Below are 18,446 nucleotides of genomic sequence, written 5' to 3'. Positions count from 1 at the left end.
GACCTACAGATAGAATAGCCCCTTAAATGCTGTGACAATTTTGATTGAATCCTATTAATTTCATCCTGTGGCACTGTGGTTTGTTCTCAGAGGCAAAGGTTCCTGTGGACCTTTTTTAGTTTTGCCAGCAATTGAATAGTTTTTCTTTTATTTTTACAATATAATTTTGTCAGATCTGTTGGTCAAATGATATAGCTGAAGACAACGTTAGCACTTTTATAGTTTAACCAATGTTTCAGTTTTCCCTTGATTTTATTTTTTCATAATAGTCCAGAGTCATGGGCCATTTAAAGCTTGGCCCTCAGGAACCCAGGGGAGTGGTATGTGCAGTGATTCGGAAAGTGGAGGAGGAAGCAGTGAGTCGAGATCCATGGATTCTCCTTCTGCTAGCCCTGGTATGGAAGCAAACATATTAACGATTATTGTTTTCTGGGTGATCTTGAGATGCTTGGAATAATGTCATTCTTTTAAGCTCACTATTTGGATTGAAGTACTCGTGCTCATTCACTAGTAAAGACAATTTGCTATCACTGAAACGCATTTCAAATCACCATTTTGTTTCACACAGTAGGGATGTGAGCATTAAATGTTAAAGTTATTTGCCACATCATACCAGAATGTTCAAAGCGCAGGCTCGGCGATCGCTTCGCTGAACACCTGCGCTCGGTCCGCATTAACAAAACGAATCTCCCGGTGGTCGAGCACTTTAACGCCCCCTCCTATTCCCAGTCTGACCTTTCTGTCATGGGCCTCCTCCAGTGCCATAGTGAGGCCCACCGGAAATTGGAGGAACAGCACCTCATATTTCGCCTGGGCAGTTTGCAGCCCGGTGGTATGAACGTCGACTTCTCCAACTTTAGATAGCTCCTCTGTCCCTCCCTTCCCCTCCTCCTTCCCAGATCTCCCTCTATCTTCCTGTCTCCACCTATATCCTTCCTTTGTCCCGCCCCCCTGACATCAGTCTGAAGAAGGGTCTCGACCCGAAACGTCACCCATTCCTTCTCTCCCGAGATGCTGCCTGACCTGCTGAGTTACTCCAGCATTTTGTGATTATATCAATGGTTGTTGATAGAAATAAGGGACCACTGTTAACATTGTAACTATGGATACGGATCATTTTATAATTTATTTAGCTTCCAAGGAATTTGAAGGAACACGCTTCCTCAATATTTAGTTACATGCACAACTTAAAATGAAACCAAGTAGTGTAAAGTAATAACATTTCCTTATGCTCAAACTAGTTAAACCAGCAAGGCTATTAGTAGTGATGCGGATCTTTGTATTGGTGTCCTTTGCACTGAAAAGACGCATTAAAATAATTTTGACTGGTATCCTACTTATCACTATCTTGGAATTTTTGGAAAATGGGCAGGACAGAATATGTGATGAATAACTTTGGTCTACATGTATCCCATCTTTTTAAAAAGTGAGTTGATCCTTATTGAAGTAATGCATTAAATCTCCCAAAAAGGACAAGGGAAATATAAAATAAATGGCAGGACCAATTTAAGTACTAATGTACCCAAGGAGGTGGGGTACATGTCCATAGCTCTCTGAAAGAGGCCATGAGTGGATAGATTAGTAAAGAAAGCATACAACATGTTTCTGTGGCATGTTTCTGTTTCAGTCTGAAGAAGGGTCTCGACCCGAAACGTCACCCATTCCTTCTCTCCCGAGATGTTGCCTGACCTGCTGAGTTACTCCAGCATTTTGTGAATAAATACCTTCGATTTGTACCAGCATTTGCAGTTATTTTCTTATGTTTCTGTGGCATACAGCATGCTTGCCTTCATCGAATGAGACATTAAGCATAAGAGTCAAAGTCATGTTGCAGCATTATAAAACTTTGATTTTGGTGCTAGCGGAACTATGTGCAATTCCAGTCACCACACCAGAGGAAAGATGTGGAGACTTTAGAGAGTTCTGCCAGTATGTTGTTTGGATTGGGCTGCATTAGCCACTGGGAGAGATTGGGGCAAACTTAGATTGTTTTCAGGTTGATGGGTTTATAAAATTATGGGAGGTAAATATAGGGTAGATGGTCTATTTTCCCAGGGTGGAAATGTCAAATACCATAAAGCATGGTTTTAAGTGAGAGGGGAGATTTCAAGATATCCATGGTCAGTTTGTTTTTTTTACATGGAGTGGTAGATGCCTGTAAGTGCTGACAGGCCAGGTGGGGAAAGCAGATCCAGTAGCAATGGCTAAATGGGAGAGACATTTAGTCATGCATGTAAACTGGCAGGCATGTAAATGGATTGTTATGTACAGACAGATGGGATTAGTTAGAATGGCATTGTATTTGGCACTAACATGGTGATCTATAAGGCCTGTTCCTATGCTGTACAGTTCCGTATTCCCTCCTTTCTGAATAAGGAGTTGCCTATTTAAGACGGATGAGAAAGAATTTCTTTCTCTGAGTCGTGAATCTTTGGAATTCTCTCACCCAGCAGGGATCACCTGCTCTTTCCATTAACACAAGGACTAGTTTAATGATCTACTCTTCACTGAACAACAAACAATCATTCGTTTTGAAAATCCATATTCATAGAAATGATCCTTGTTCGCATTTGTTGTTTTCACCAATTAATTTAAAATTATCTTTCCATTTGTTTCTTTTGAGATCAAGAAAATTCATAGCCATTTCTGTCTTTGCATGTTATTTAGACTATTTGAGGAAAAGATTTCTGATCCTTCTGTGGTTTGTCTATCTTCAAACACATTACGGTGCATAATCTAACATGAAACCAACTGTTGACATTTTTTATTTAAATATTTGCATATTCCGAGTGAAGAAATGGAAGAAGAATTTATGGACCCCACATTTGCACTCCTGTAACCATCAATCCAATAAATCTTGAAATCCAATCATGCTTCAATGTGTTACTATGTTTTGTTGCCATCAATAAAGTTCTGAATGTTACTTTATCGGCTGACCTAGGTGATTTTAAGAGAAGGCTGCCCCGTACACCTTCAACAGGCACAATGTCTTCAGCAGATGATTTGGATGAAAGAGAACCACCATCTTTATCAGACAATGGTGGGTATTTAGTGTGTTTGTACTTGTATCACAAGTTATATTTTCCTAGTTTGCTATTGTAAGTTGTCTCATCCTATGCAACATCAATTATTCTTTCTTTTGGTTTGCATTGTGTCCAATGGGTACCAGAGGAGTTTGATTGATGGTAAGATTATGCTATTGTACTAACATATTCTTGCATCTTAAATATTTTTGAGTTTGATATTTACATCATGTATGGCAGAAATTAAGAATATTAATATTTCCCAATAAGCATCATTGTCTTGCTTTTTAAAATGTAGGTCTAAGTGAGATTGTGGTGGAGATGACGAGTTCTCCCGGTCCTTTCCGCAATACTGTAATGTCAAAGGCAGCACATACACACAAACTGAGAAAACTACGAGCTCCGTCGAAGTGTCGAGAATGTGACAGCCTTGTGGTGTTTCATGGCGCTGAATGTGAGGAGGTAGGTTTTTTTTATGACTTTGGCTGTTTTTTGATTAAGCATCAAATTATTAAAATATTACCAACATTTGTCATCTTGCAGGTGACCATTACTGACTCGGGTTGGTTGAATTGCATGAAAGGAAGTACAGTTGATGGAGGTTATTATTCACTCGGGTTCAAGATTCTGTGTGCATTTTTAAAATAAACACAGATGGCCATATCAAGACAAAAAAAGACACAAAGTGCTGGAGTAATTTAGCAAGTCAGGCAACATCTTTGGAGATCGTGGATAGGTGACATTTTGGATCAGGACCCTTCCTTGGACCCGAAATGTTGCTTTGCATGTTCTACAGAGATGCTGCCTGTTCTAATGAGTTACTCCAGCAATTTGTTTTTTTTAAACCAGCATCTGCAGTTTCTGCTCATTTGATACTCAGTTCTTTCCTGCATGCACATAGTTAACCTGGATGTGAAGGCCAATCTACTTGACCATGGGAGGCATTTTGCTTGGTGTTGGGAGGTGGCGGGGGGGGGGAATCATTCTCTTGGATTGTCCTCACAACCTTTAATAGAAGAGAATGGGCTGAAGATTTGACTCCCATGAAAACGTTTGTCTATATTTTTCCTCTGTGTCAGAGGTGGATTCCCTATCATTTATATACCACTGAGAATCACAGCAAGACTTGATTTCGCTACTGGATTGCATGTGGGATCCTGTAATTGAGTGGAGTGACAGACATGGCAACATCTGTTCCTTCATATATCACAGATATATAGCAGACCCATGTAAGTCTGTGACTTTAATTGCAAGGGAACAGCTAAATGCCAATCTCATTCACAACAGCCAGTTACAACCAATACAATTTAACCCAAGCATGTGATTTAGAAGCATAATATGCAGTTCATGCCTCCCTCAATTACTATACCATAAGAGAGATTTCACTGTTATCAGTTTAAGCAAATTGAAGATTGGTCCCTATGTGTTTGAGTCCAAAAATTTGTCTGGAACTGAAATTAATATTGAGTTAATCTTTGCATTTAATTTCACTTGACAGTGTACTTTGGCGTGCCACAAAAAGTGCCTTGAGACTCTAGCTATTCAGTGCGGCCATAAAAAACTTCATGGTCGATTGCACCTTTTTGGCGTGGACTTCATTCAAACTGCAAAAGATTGTTCTGATGGAATTCCCTTCATTATTAAAAAATGCATTTCTGAGATTGAAAACCGAGCTTTAAGCATTAAGGTAAGATTTATGATGTGTTCTGTAATTGCAAATTATTTTGTTTTTGGTTGCCTGTTGCACCCTGAGACTTTTCTTCATTCCTGTTTAAATTCATTTAACTTTCCTAAATTGTGCATTTAATAGCACATCTATTCAATGCTATATTCCAAAGACGTGAAATATGTAAACATATTTTATTGGGGAAACTACAACTTGAGTCAAAAGTAAAATGAAGAGTAAGTGATTTGTTGGAAACGTTATCAACATTTACAAATACACCAGCCTTATTTTCAGTAACTGATGGGATTACTGTTTGAGGAAGGGTTTATTTTTATAATAATTGATATATCACAACATTTTGCTTTGCATCTCACTATGAAGGAAATATGCTATTAGAAACAAACACAAAGGTAGCTGTATATTTAATAATCAAAAAATGTTTATTTATAGTAGTTTAAGAATATTTAATACCTGCTATGCCTGGTGGTCACTGTTACTAACGTAAAACCATGATTCTATAACAAATGCACAGCACTCTGTTTGGTTCTTTGGATATGGATAACATTGGTACAGCCAAATGTATTTACCTTGTCCTGTTAAAAGCAATGAATTGTCATACAGTGAAGTATTGTGCCGCTAGCATTCAAGTATGTAATGAAGGTTTAGAGCTGGGTGTGGTTCAGACCGTGTTAGTTAATGTGGAGTGGATCAGAATAAGTTTTATTTATTTATTTACTCTTGTAATTTAAATATGAAATTGGCTAAAGCCTTTGTGCCAAATTTGTCATCCAAATATTCAAATCTGCTTAATGCCAAGTTTCTATCGCATTTTTAGCAATATCCATATTTTATCTTTAATATTTTGCCTATATTAAACAAGTTATGATTACTTGTTTACTTAAATTATTCTTTGTTCAAGGGTATTTATCGGGTAAATGGAGCAAAATCAAGAGTTGAAAAGTTATGCCAAGCTTTTGAAAATGGAAAGGATTTAGTGGAACTCTCAGATTTGTATCCCCATGATATTAGCAATGTGTTAAAACTGTTCCTTCGTCAGGTAAGTCCTTTTAGAATAAAGCACCCCACATCATTTATCTGAAAAGTATTATTTTTTATTCTAGATTGAGTCATCTATCTTTTTTTGGTCCGATAGCTTCCAGAACCATTGATGTTATTTCGTCTTTATAATGAATTTATTGGCCTGGCCAAGGAATGCCATAATGTTACTCTTGAAGATGATGGAAAACGAAAATGTCTGGCAGCATCTAAGTGGTCAACCAGTATAGGAAAAATCCAAGTTCTTTCTAAGGTCAAAGATCTACTTGGTCAGTTGCCGCAAGCAAATTACAACACTGTGCGTTTCCTCGTAAGCCATCTTCGTAGGTGTGTAAAAGTAAACACTTTTGAGCACTTTACAATTGTATGTTGAAACTATGAAGACTTGCTATTTATCAACACGTGTGTCACATTTCCTTAACCTGCCAAGAGATTATTCTTTTTGATTAGCATGTGCAGGAGTTGTTTAAAGATCAGAGCTCAGGACTAGCATATTCCAGTAAGGAGGAGGGATAACGATAGTAATCTGCCTCATGAGAGGGATTCATTTGGTCAGAAAGAAAAAGGAGATGCACAAGATTTTGGAAGATTAAATCAGGAAGATTAAATCATCTTTTGGAAGATTAAATCAGTAGTGGATTTGCAGATACTGGAAAGAACTCGAGCAGGCCAGTAGAGGCCATGAAATATCACTGGCAAGTTGGAGTAAAGAGAATGGCAATACAATAGACAATAGGTGCAGGAGTAGGCCATTCAGCCCTTCGAGCCAGCACCGCCATTCAATGCGATCATGGCTGATCACTCTCAATCAGTACCCCGTTCCTGCCTTCTCCCCATACCCCCTCACTCCGCTATCCTTAAGAGCTCTATCCAGCTCTCTCTTGAAAGCATCCAACGAACTCCAAAGACGTACAGGTATGTAGGTTAATTGACTGGGTAAATGTAAAAATTGTCCCTAGTGTGTGTAGGTTAGTGTGCGGGGATCGCTGGGCGGCACGGACTTGGTGGGCCGAAAAGGCCTGTTTCCGCGCTGTATCTGAAATATGAAATAAATAATATAATAATAAATAATAAATAAAAAATATGAAATATGAACTGGCCTCCACTGCCTTCTGAGGCAGAGAATTCCACACCTTCACCACTCTCTGACTGAAAAAGTTTTTCCTCATCTCCGTTCTAAATGGCCTACCCCTTATTCTTAAACTGTGGCCCCTTGTTCTGGACTCCCCCAACATTGGGAACATGTTTCCTGCCTCTAATGTGTCCAATCCCCTAATTATCTTATATGTTTCAATAAGATCCCCCCTCATCCTTCTAAATAACATAACATAACATAACATAACATAACAACACTTTATTGTCACTCGGCTTTTTACACCGAACGAAATTTCAGCAGTCACACAAAACACAGCAAAAAAGAAAAGAACACAGGACACCCGACCCCAACACAAACATCCATCACAGTGACTCCAAACACCCCCTCACTGTGATGGAGGCAACAAAACTTCCCCTCTCTTCCCCCCGCACCCACGGACAGGCAGATCGACCCCTACCGAGGCAAACGACATGCACAGCCCCCGCAAGGGGATGGAAGGCCCCGCGGCCGAGCCGCCCCGGGCACCGAAACGTCCCGCGGCCGCACCGGGCGATGTTAAGTCCAGCGGCCGAGCCGCACCGGGCACTGAAACGTCCCGCGGCCGAGCCGCCCCGGGCACCGAAACGTCCCGCGGCCGCACCGGGCGATGTTAAGTCCAGCGGCCGAGCCGCACCGGGCACTGAAACGTCCCGCGGCCGAACCGCGCCGGGCACTGAAACGTCCCGCGGCCGCGCCGGGCGATGTTAAGTCCAGCGGCCGAGCCGCACCGGGCACTGAAACGTCCCGCGGCCGAGCCGCGCCGGCGATGTTAAGTCCCGCAGCCGAGCCGCGCCGGGCGATGGAAGGCCCCGCGGGCGAGCTGCGCCCCGGGGAAGAGACCTAATAAAAGAACGGTTTTCCCCCACCCCACCCCCCCCCCCCCCCACCACACATACACAGCCAAAAACAGAAACAAAAACCATCCCAACACCGACAAACAAACAAAAAAAGAAAAAAAGACAACAGACTGCCAGAGAGCCGCAGCCGTTAGGCGCAGCCAACTCCTCCCAGCCAATTCCAGTGTATACAAGCCCAATCGCTCCAGTCTTTCAACATACGACAGTCCCGCCATTCCGGGAATTAACCTAGTGAACCTACGCTGCACGCCCTCCATAGCAAGAATATCCTTCCTCAAATTTGGAGATCAAAACTGCACACAGTACTCCAGGTGCGGTCTCACCAGGGCCCGGTACAACTGTAGAAGGACCTCTTTGCTCCTATACTCAACTCTTGTTATGAAGGCCAACATTCCATTGGCTTTCTTCACTGCCTGCTGTACCTGCATGCTTCCTTTCATTGACTGATGCACTCGGACACCCAGATCTCGTTGAACTCCCCCTCCTCCTAACTTGACACCATTCAGATAATAATCTGCCTTTCTATTCTTACTTCCAAAGTGAATAACCTCACACTTATCCACATTAAACTGCATCTGCCATGTATCCGCCCACTCACACAACCTGTCCAAGTCACCCTGCAGCCTTATTGCATCTTCCTCACAATTCACACTACCCCCCAGCTTAGTATCATCTACAAATTTGCTAATGGTACTTTTAATCCCTTCGTCTAAGTCATTAATGTATATCGTAAATAGCTGGGGTCCCAGCACCGAACCTTGCGGTACCCCACTGGTCACTGCCTGTCATTCCGAAAGGGACCCATTTATCCCCACTCTTTGCTTTCTGTCTGTCAACCAATTTTCTATCCATGTCAGTACCCAACCCCCAATACCATGTGCCCTAATTTTGCCCACTAATCTCCTATGTGGGACCTTGTCGAAGGCTTTCTGAAAGTCGAGGTACACCACATCCACTGACTCTCCGCTGTCAATTTTCCTAGTTACAACCTCAAAAAATTCCAGTAGATTTGTCAAGCATGATTTCCCCTTCGTAAATCCATGCTGACTCGGAATGATCCTGTTATTGCTATCCAAATGCTCAGCAATTTCGTCTTTTATAATTGACTCCAGCATCTTCCCCACCACTGATGTCAGACTAACTGGTCTATAATTACCCGTTTTCTCTCTCCCTCCTTTCTTAAAAAGTGGGATAACATTTGCTATCCTCCAATCCACAGGAACTGATCCTGAATCTATAGAACATTGAAAAATGATCTCCAATGCTTCCACTATTTCTAGAGCCACCTCCTTAAGTACCCTGGGATGCAGACCATCAGGCCCTGGGGATTTATCAGCCTTCAGTCCCATCAGTCTACCCAAAACCATTTCCTGCCTAATGTGGATTTCCTTCAGTTCCTCCATCACCCTAGGTTCTCCGGCCCCTAGAACATTTGGGAGATTGTGTGTATCTTCCTCAGTGAAGACAGATCCAAAGTAACGGTTTAACTCGTCTGCCATTTCTTTGTTCCCCATAATAAATTCCCCTGCTTCTGTCTTCAAGGGACCCACATTTGCCTTGACTATTTTTTTCCTCTTCACGTACCTAAAAAAACTTTTGCTATCCTCCTTTATATTATTGGCTAGTTTACCCTCGTACCTCATCTTTTCTCCCCGTATTGCCTTTTTAGTTAACTTTTGTTGCTCTTTAAAAGAGTCCCAATCCTCTGTCTTCCCACTCTTCTTTGCTATGTTATACTTCCTCTCCTTAATTTTTATGCTGTCCCTGACTTCCCTTGTCAGCCACAGGTGTCTCTTACTCCCCTTAGAGTCTTTCCACCTCTTTGGAGTAAATTGATCCTGCAACCTCTGCATTATTCCCAGGAATACCTGCCATTGCTGTTCTACCGTCTTCCCTGCTAGGGCCTCCTTCCAGTCAATTTTGGCCAGCTCCTGCCTCATGCCTCTGTAATCCCCTTTGCTATACTGTAAAACTGACACTTCCGATTTTCCCTTCTGCCTTTCCATTTGCAGAGTAAAACTTATCATGTTGTGATCACTGCCTCCTAATGGCTCTTTTACCTCTAGTCCCCTTATCAGATCAGGATCATTACATAACACTAAATCCAGAATTGCCTTCTCCCTGGTAGGCTCCAGTACAAGCTGTTCTAAGAATCCATCTCGAAGGCACTCTACAAACTCTCTTTCCTGAGGTCCATTTCCAACCTGATTTTCCCAGTCTACCTGCATGTTGAAATCTCCCATAACAACCGTAGCATTACATTTTTGACACGCCAATTTTATCTCCTGATTCAACTTGCACCCTATGTCGAGGCTACTGTTTGGGGGCCTATAGATAACTCCCATTAGGGTCTTTTTACCCTTACAATTTCTCATTTCTATCCATACTGATTCAACATCTCCTGATTGCTATGTTATACTTCCTTACCATCAGAGCAACCCCACCCCCTCTGTCTGTCTTTTCTATACGTTGTGTACCCCTGAATATTCAGTTCCCAGCCCTGGTCCTCTTGTAGCCATGTCTCAGTGATCCCTACAACATCATACTTGCCCATGACTAACTGAGCCTCAAGCTCATCCACTTTATTTTTTATACTACGCGCATTTAAGTACAACACTTTAACTTCTGTATTTACCTCCCCTCTCACATCGGTCATAATTGGCCCTGCCCTTAATTTCTTTTCCCCTCTAGAACTTCTGTTCCCATTCTTCCGAGAGTCTTTTGCAATATCTCCCGTATTCCCTTTTTTTACTTCATCTTCATATTCACAATTTGTTAACCCCTCCCCCCCACTACTTAGTTTAAAGCCACAGGTGTCACACTAGCAAACCTGCCTGCCAGAATGTTTGTCCCCCTGCTGTTAAGATGTAACCCGTCCCTTTTGTACAAGTCACCCCTAGCCCAGAAGAGATCCCAGTGGTCCAGAAATCTAAATCCCTGCTCTCTGCACCAGCCCCTCAGCCATAAATTCATACCCTCTATCTCTCTGTTCCTGGCCTCACCAGCACGAGGTACCGGTAGCAGTCCAGAGATAACCACCTTCGACGTCCTACTTCTCAGTGTTTTTCCCAACTCTCTAAACTCCCACTGTAGCACCTCCTTCCTCTTCCGCCCGACGTCATTCGTGCCCACATGCACAAGGTGATCAAGAAACTAATGTTGGGTCTCTTGAAGAGTATTAAGGTAAGTACCCAGGGCCTGATGGGAAATATTCCAGATGACAAAGTCTTTGTAGTCTCTGGTTGCAGTTGAGATCCTGGAGCACTGGAAAATAGCCAGTGTTGTTTCTTCATGGGAAATGTGAATAATTTAGGAAATTCAGGTCAGCCTCGTATTAGTGGTAGGAAAGCTCTTGGAGAGAATTCCTAGGGATAAGATTTACTCGCGTTTGGAAAGGAATGGGGTAATTGGTGACAATTAGCATGGCTGTGTGCAGGACAGGTCATGTCTTGCACACGTTTTTTTAAGGAAGTGCCTAAGGTGATTGAGAGTGCGGCAGTGGATCTTCCCTCCGTGGACTTTAGTTAAGCATTTGAAAAGATCACTCCAGAAGATTTATGGTACATGGGATTCATAGTCAACTTTGGATTCAGAACTGGCTTACCCACAGAAGACAGGGTGATGGTGGAAAGGTGTCATACTGCCTGGAGGTCTATGCACCATGGTGTTCTGCAGGGATCAGTGCTGGGTCCTTGGACAAAAATGTAGATGGGTTTTTTTAGCAAGTTGGCAGATAACACAAAAAAATAGTGCATTTGCAGATAGTGGAATAGGCTGTCAAAGGATACAACAGAGGAATAGATGAGTTACAGTGATATGGTAGATGGGGTTTAATCCTTGCATGTGTGCGATGCTGCACTTTGGGAGATCAATTATCAGGTGAAATGGTAAACGGCAGGCAGCACAATGTCACAGCTTCAAAAGCTGAGAGTGGTGTTGATCTCATGTTCTGAGAAGGAAATTTCATCCAACTGGCACTTTTGTGGACATTATTCTTTGCAAATATACGTTACAGGCATTAAGTAAAATCCAAAAAGAATTCATTTATTGTGCTGTCATAAATCCTAATAAGTTTCTATACCTTAAATGCACTGTTTTCAATATCATTAGTATAATGGTTAAATGTCTTGGCTCTAACTTAATTTTGTTTTTCACCACCTGTGACTGTAAATGAAAGGTATAACTATAAATTGTTTCTTAATTTACCGTTTATTTGTAAGGCTTTGTTTTCATTTATATTTTACGCTTCATTTGTTGAACACAAGAAAATAGCTAAAGGAATAGTGCTCAAGCTTGCTCCATCTTTCTGTTTGATCATTTCTGATCTGCTCCAGGCCCCAACTCCTTCTGTACCAGTTCCCCCTTGCCCTCAATTCCCCAATCTGAATTTTTTTTTGATTTGGCTCCTCATTAAATACCTCCAGTAAATTACCCTCCACGACTTGATCGATAGACTAATCCAGACATTCACAGTTGAGACTGGTCCTTTCCATTATTTCAGTACAAGTCGAGCTGCATCTATTTGTACCTCGATGCACTTTACAGGACTAGAAATGTTCATAAGGCAAGTACCCATTCATTTTTATTAATATTTAACTAAGGGATAAATATTCGCATGTGCACCAGGTTATCTAACTAGGTTTTCTTCAAAGTGATACTGTCGTCCTCCTTGGAGGGTAGAGAATTCATCTTTAATTTTGCACCTCTAACAATGTCACATTTTTCTTGGTACTGCATAATTGTGTCAGCAGTGATTTTTGAGGTTGTATCTCTAAGTTGATACTTGAAGACGCAACCTTCCAGAATTAGAAGGCAAAAATGCTACCAACGAAAAGTACGTCTGACACCGATTCATACATTTCCATGGTTCCTCCCACAGGGTAGCGGACAAAGAAGAAGAAAATAAAATGTCACCTAGCAACCTTGGAATAATATTTGGGCCCACTCTCATTCGACCAAGACAAACAGATGCAACTGCTTCATTATCTTCTCTCGTTGATTATCCACATCAGGCTCAAATGGTAGAACTCCTTATAAACTATTATGAAAATATATTTGTTTTTGCACTGTCACCATCATCTTCACAAACTGGAAAGGCATTATTCGATGAGAAAGACAAGGTTATTCCTTTGCCTCAGGAGGAAGGTGTTACAAAGCACAAAGGACATCCAAAAGCTAACAAAGAGGTAAGTGTTGATCAATATTAAAAAATCTGTGTTGTGAAGCTTCAAATTTTTTTTTTCCCTGTCTGCTGTACTCTTTTTAAAATAAGCATTTCCAGCAAACAACAAGATTAAATTTCTCTTTAGTGTTGATTTGTATGGTTGAAGAAATATTCCATTTTAGAAATGTAAATGAAAATTGCTGGTAAGATGTATGTATGAAAAGGTAAACAGGTTTAACATTTAATTGAAGTCCTTTCATTTTTATTTTGTATCTCCAGTATCTGTAGTTTTTAGTTTCTAATTTAGCTATTTAAAAACTTCGCCCAGTTCATATTTCTTTCCCCATAATTATTAACCCTATTATAAAAAAAACATATTTAAAGGCTTATTTTGGAATGCAGTATTCTAGATAAATGTTTGTGGATATATTGTATTTAGTATCCAGATATATCCATGGGTTACTGAACAACTCTAATTCTATAAGATGCCAGAGAAATAGCATATAGACTTTAATTCTGAAAAATGTGAGGTAATGCGTTTTGGGAGGACTAATAAAACTATTTGTACACAATGAATGGTAGGACCCTAGGAAATACTGAGGAGCAAAAGGGCATTAGTGTACATGTCGAGGGAATGCTGACAGAAGCAGCAGCAGCATGGGTAGGTAAATTTGCTGAAAAAGGCATGGAATGTAATAATTGTTAATTACTCTTCTAAACTGTGCTGTGCCACTGCAATAATACTAAATGAGATTAATCTGGAATAGATCGGGCAGTTCAAAACTGGGCATTCACAAAGCTCTATGCCACCAACGGCAGAAAAAATCTTTGACTTCAACAAAATATTCTTCACTTTACCAAAGACGATTAGTTTCCTTCTACTATCACACTCCTCTGGCCAGCAGAACTTGTCCTCACCTTCAATAACTTTTCTTTTGACTTCTCTCACTTTCTTCAAGTTAAAGGTGTTGTCATGGACACTCGATTGTCCCAGATGTGCCTGTCTTTTGGTTATGTTAAATAGTTCTTGTTCCAAACATACACTGGCACCATCCCCCCAACTCTTTCTGCACTACATTAACGACTGCATCGGGGCTGCCTCCTGAAACGTCGCCTATCTATGTTCTCCAGAGACGCTGCTTGACACATTGAGTTATGCCAGTCTTTTTTCACTTTACCACTGGAAGGGGTATCTATAAAATTAGGTGCCAACCTGGGGGAAGTTGCAATACAGGACAGAAGAGAGCAAAGATGTAAGCAATTCTGCAACAGTGGATCAGATCCAAGCTCTGCAGACCTACCAAGTATAATGGTGGTGGATTGTTAACAACTAATGAGAGGATATTCTCTTCAATGGTAATAAACCCCCACATGTGAGACCCCATAGTGTTCAATTCTATCTGCAAATCATCATCATTCCATACTTTCATACAACCTGGCATCAAAAGCATTCAAGTCTGTGTTGATATATTGGAAGTGACATTCATGACACAATGTGAACCCTGGCAAAGACTCCGACAAGAAGTGACATTCGGCATCATTACCTTCAAAATATGCCTTGCCATTAATGTCGTGGAAATCAACTGGACCAGCCACAGCTTTCTTGGGGCAGTGAATGATGGCCTTGCCACTGTTGCTTGCTTCTCAAAAAGCAAGTAAAAAGGATATGCATTCAACCACATTTTATTGATGTTAGTTGTATTGACGTCAATTGAAATAGAAACATAGTTACATTGGTGTCAAAATCATTCCATCTTTAAAGCTTGAGTGAGATGTATAAAATATAGAAATCCACGAATATTTATAACGTGCATTAATATCCTAGTGTTTTAGGTTTCCTGTAGCAGGTGGAATTTTTTTGAACAAATGTTGAAGTTAAATGGGGATGTAATTCTGGGAACTGACTTGACTTTAGAAGAGAAAGGCCAAGGATCCACAAATCTGCCTTCGTCAATGGGTCAGTGCTGGAGTGAGTCATCAACCTCAAATTCCTGGGCGTGCATATCTCAGAAGATTTGTCCTGGATTCAGCACATTGGTGCAATTATAAAGAAAGCCCATCAATGCCTCTACTTCCTTGTATATCAACAAATGCTCTCTTGAACTTCTAACTATGTATGGTAAAGAGCATATTGACTGGTTGCATTACGGCCTAGTTTAGCAACTCGAATGCTTAGCAACAAAGGAGATTACAAAAAGTGGTGAACAGTACCCGATCCATCACGGATACTGACCTCCCCACCATCAAAGGGATCTGCAAGAGTCCCTGCCTCAAAAAAGCAACCAGCATCATTAGAGACCCACACTACCTTGGCCACACTTGCACTTCACTCCTGCCATCGGGAAGAAGGTATAGGAGTCTGATGTCCAGGTTTAGGAGCAGCTTCTCTCCAACAACCATCAGACTATTGAACACTACGACCTCCAACTAAACTACGACTGCTTGGGTTACACTCTGTTCTGAAGAAAGGTATCGACCCAAAACGACGCCCACCATATTCTTGAGAAATCCATATTCTTGTTGATCTGCATTACTCCAGCACTTTGTGCCTTTTTGTGTATTAACCAGCATCTGCAGTTCTTTGTTTCTACTAGGAATTTTGATCTTGTTTGGTTTTGCATTCTATTGTTTTATAATTTATTTATTGACCTTTTTATTATATTATCTGTTGAGTACTGTCTACAAACGTTATGCAGATGTTGCAAGTAAGAATATAATTGTTCTGTTTCGGAACATGACAATAAATCATTGTTGACTCTTATTACTACATGAATGTAAGAAAATAACAGGTATTTTTGATGTTGGCAGTGCTTTCGTTTGTCTGGAAATGAAAAGACGTCTTCCAGTAAGACTGCAAGTGAAGGAAAGGATCCAAAATGTAACAAAAACACCAATGAATTAGGTTTGTATCTTGGTGTATCTTTAAATATATAATTTGTTTTGGGATTTCAAGAATGGAATGAAAGCAAGTGTTCAACATTACTGCACTGGGGATGTCGGTTTACAATAACAAAGGAACTGTGCTTTGTTTCTTAAATAATGAATGATTTGTCAGAAATTATAGACATATTTCTTGGGTCAACTTTTTAAATATTTGAGAGTAATAATTTGTGTATTATACATTTCAGGGTCAGATATGTCTTTTGACTCGAACGAATTGGCAACTACACAAGCTTCTGAAGTCCACAAGACCAAGTTGTCATCTGTGGAAAAAGCTGGTCAGCAGCTTGTCAAAGTTAATATGCGGCCTCCCAGGCCAAAGCCAGTTATTTCAAGACCTGCCAGCTTGCCTATTCCTGAAATGATTTATTTGAACGACAAAAGTTTGAAAGGGCGTAACAAAACGGACAGTGAAAGTTGTACTATTATTGAAGAAGTTCCAGAGATGCAAATTCCATCTCGATCACCTCCGTGCTGCAGACATTCGTACTATGATACCCAGTCTCTGCGTAGAACTTGGGACAAGCAGTATAAATGTTATGATATAACTCAAAAAACTGCCATGATTGTGGCAAATATTGCTCCAGAAAACAAAACCATTGACAATTCTTTCTCCCCACCCTTTGCTCATGGCTCTGGCAATAACTTTGCAGGTAGCTTGCTTCCCAATAAACCAAACACATCGACTGTTAGACAAGTAAAGACTGCTAATATTGATTGGAACTCATTAGATTCTGCATCCCCTTATGCATTTCGACCTCCACGGACCTTGCAACCTCCACCTGGCACTTTTTACAAACCACCCTCTAATGCACTCAGACATACAGGCGGTTCTTTGCTCAAACCAGTTATAGTATTAGCTGATAGCTCGGATTCTGCACAAGGTGGCAATGGAGCAATTAATCCAGTAGAAGATAATGAGAATAATGGAGCTAAAGAATTGGAAAGTTCAGCATCTGCAGCCAAAGAAGCTCAAGGAGAACGTAAATTGGCATTTCAAAGACTGCGATCAAAACGAATTCCACCTGACCATGAATACCGAGAAGCACATTTTGTTTAATTGACAATTAAATGAACTCTTGAAGTGTTAATCTGCCAATGTACTTTTTAATATTTTAAAATGTTTTATTTTGCACCGTGAGAAGCCATAACACAATCTGGAATGAAGATATTTGACAGGGGTAACGCATCCTTGAATTGAAATTCAATTTTCTCAGTAGTCACGTCAATGTGAAGTGTTGCATTCTTATATTTCTGAAAGTTCTTCAGCTTCCTGACAAAAGCTAGAGTTAATGTTGAGTTTTAAATGCGTTAATTTTAAAATCCTATGGTAACATGTAACTCGTATCTTTTCCCAGAAAAAAAGAGAAAATCGCTAAATATGCAGCACAGCGTAAATTTATTTTGTGGCAATAGTAATAATATGTTAATACTTGTAGACTTTTATTTTGCAGTTATCCAAAGTTTTACAAACTTTATATTCTCAACTGCCATTCTTAATTGTGCAATTAAAGCTTACTATGCGTCTTAAAAGCTGCACGGGCATGCCAGACCCCTTTTTCTTTAATGTGCAAAAACCCTCAAATATATCCATATTAATTGTTTGCATATTTAAGCCAAGGTGTGTAACTTGTCATATTTTTTATTGGTGCATATAAAATATGGTCCATGACCAAGCAATGTGCTCATTAGGGGTTCTGTCCTAAAATGTGAAATACTTTTGTAATTTGTGCATCAGTTTTATTTATATTTTCATTTTTTTGCATGTATGCCTTGTTTACATTAGTTTGTACACAAAACACTAAGCTATGTTTCTTAAAGCAAATATATTAATTATATATAATGTCATAAATTACAAGAAATGCCTTAACCTTTGGAAAGTTGCCTTATGTAATTTATTAAAATTTAGGTTTTGTGTATTTTATAAATGTTGAATTTATGTCAACTAATTGGCCATCAATCTGCATAAGATCCAGTTTTTTTGTACTTTTAATGCTTCTGGGTTACATTAGCTGTAGGAAATTTGACGTGAAAATGGGCAATATTTTTCAACAGTGTTTTAAATGGATACTTCAAGAATGCCAGAGCTTTTCTGCTTTGTATTGACAGCATTTTTATAGGAAATTTTACCAGTGATGCACTGTTCTCAGCTCTTTGGATGGGAGACTTCCAATATCACAGACATTTTGAATACAAAAAGGATGGGATATAATTGTGCTTTTTTGGGGGGATGATGCATATATTAAATGTGCCTTGTGTTTACAGTTAAGACACAATCTCTTTGGATAATGGAAATGCTGGTAATGTTGCAAAATTAAGTCACAATTTTTTTGCCGTTTCTTATCCTTTGTTGCCGTGTTCACATTTCTGAACCATCATCTCATTGTATGGCATTTGATTGTAATAAATGTTCATTTTGTTTTTCTAGAATGCTTTTTTGGTTAGAAAATGTTTTGTTAGGAATGTCCATATATTTAAGCATTTTCTCACCATCTCTCAGCTCCAATTAGAAAGTTAACACTGCGGAACAAAAAAAGTAAACATATTTGGGTGCATTTTCCCCTAATGTAAATGTGCAATACTTGATTCCTGGTTGTACTTTGAG

General features: G+C 40.1%; 1 protein-coding gene across 4 annotated transcripts in view; it reads left to right on the top strand.

Moving 5' to 3' along the window:
* Positions 1-18,262, top strand: part of LOC144598293 (rho GTPase-activating protein 29-like) — a 57,199-nt gene extending 38,937 nt beyond the window's left edge. For 3 of the 4 annotated variants that reach the window (XM_078408267.1, XM_078408265.1, XM_078408266.1), the window contains exons 15-23: positions 270-395; positions 2,942-3,040; positions 3,322-3,485; positions 4,522-4,710; positions 5,609-5,746; positions 5,843-6,072; positions 12,617-12,923; positions 15,710-15,803; positions 16,030-18,262. In XM_078408267.1, coding sequence (XP_078264393.1) covers positions 270-395; positions 2,942-3,040; positions 3,322-3,485; positions 4,522-4,710; positions 5,609-5,746; positions 5,843-6,072; positions 12,617-12,923; positions 15,710-15,803; positions 16,030-16,901 — 2,219 coding nt within the window. In that variant the 3' untranslated portion in view covers positions 16,902-18,262. The remainder of the gene's footprint in view (positions 1-269; positions 396-2,941; positions 3,041-3,321; positions 3,486-4,521; positions 4,711-5,608; positions 5,747-5,842; positions 6,073-12,616; positions 12,924-15,709; positions 15,804-16,029) is intronic. The other variant, XM_078408268.1, reaches the window with a different exon arrangement.
* Positions 18,263-18,446: the final 184 nt, after the last annotated feature.

Source organism: Rhinoraja longicauda, chromosome 11 (genome assembly GCF_053455715.1).
Source record: "Rhinoraja longicauda isolate Sanriku21f chromosome 11, sRhiLon1.1, whole genome shotgun sequence".
NCBI classification, from domain to species: Eukaryota; Metazoa; Chordata; class Chondrichthyes; order Rajiformes; family Arhynchobatidae; genus Rhinoraja; species Rhinoraja longicauda.
Note: the sequence above shows the minus strand (reverse complement) of the source record. Positions and strands in the feature narration are given on the sequence as shown.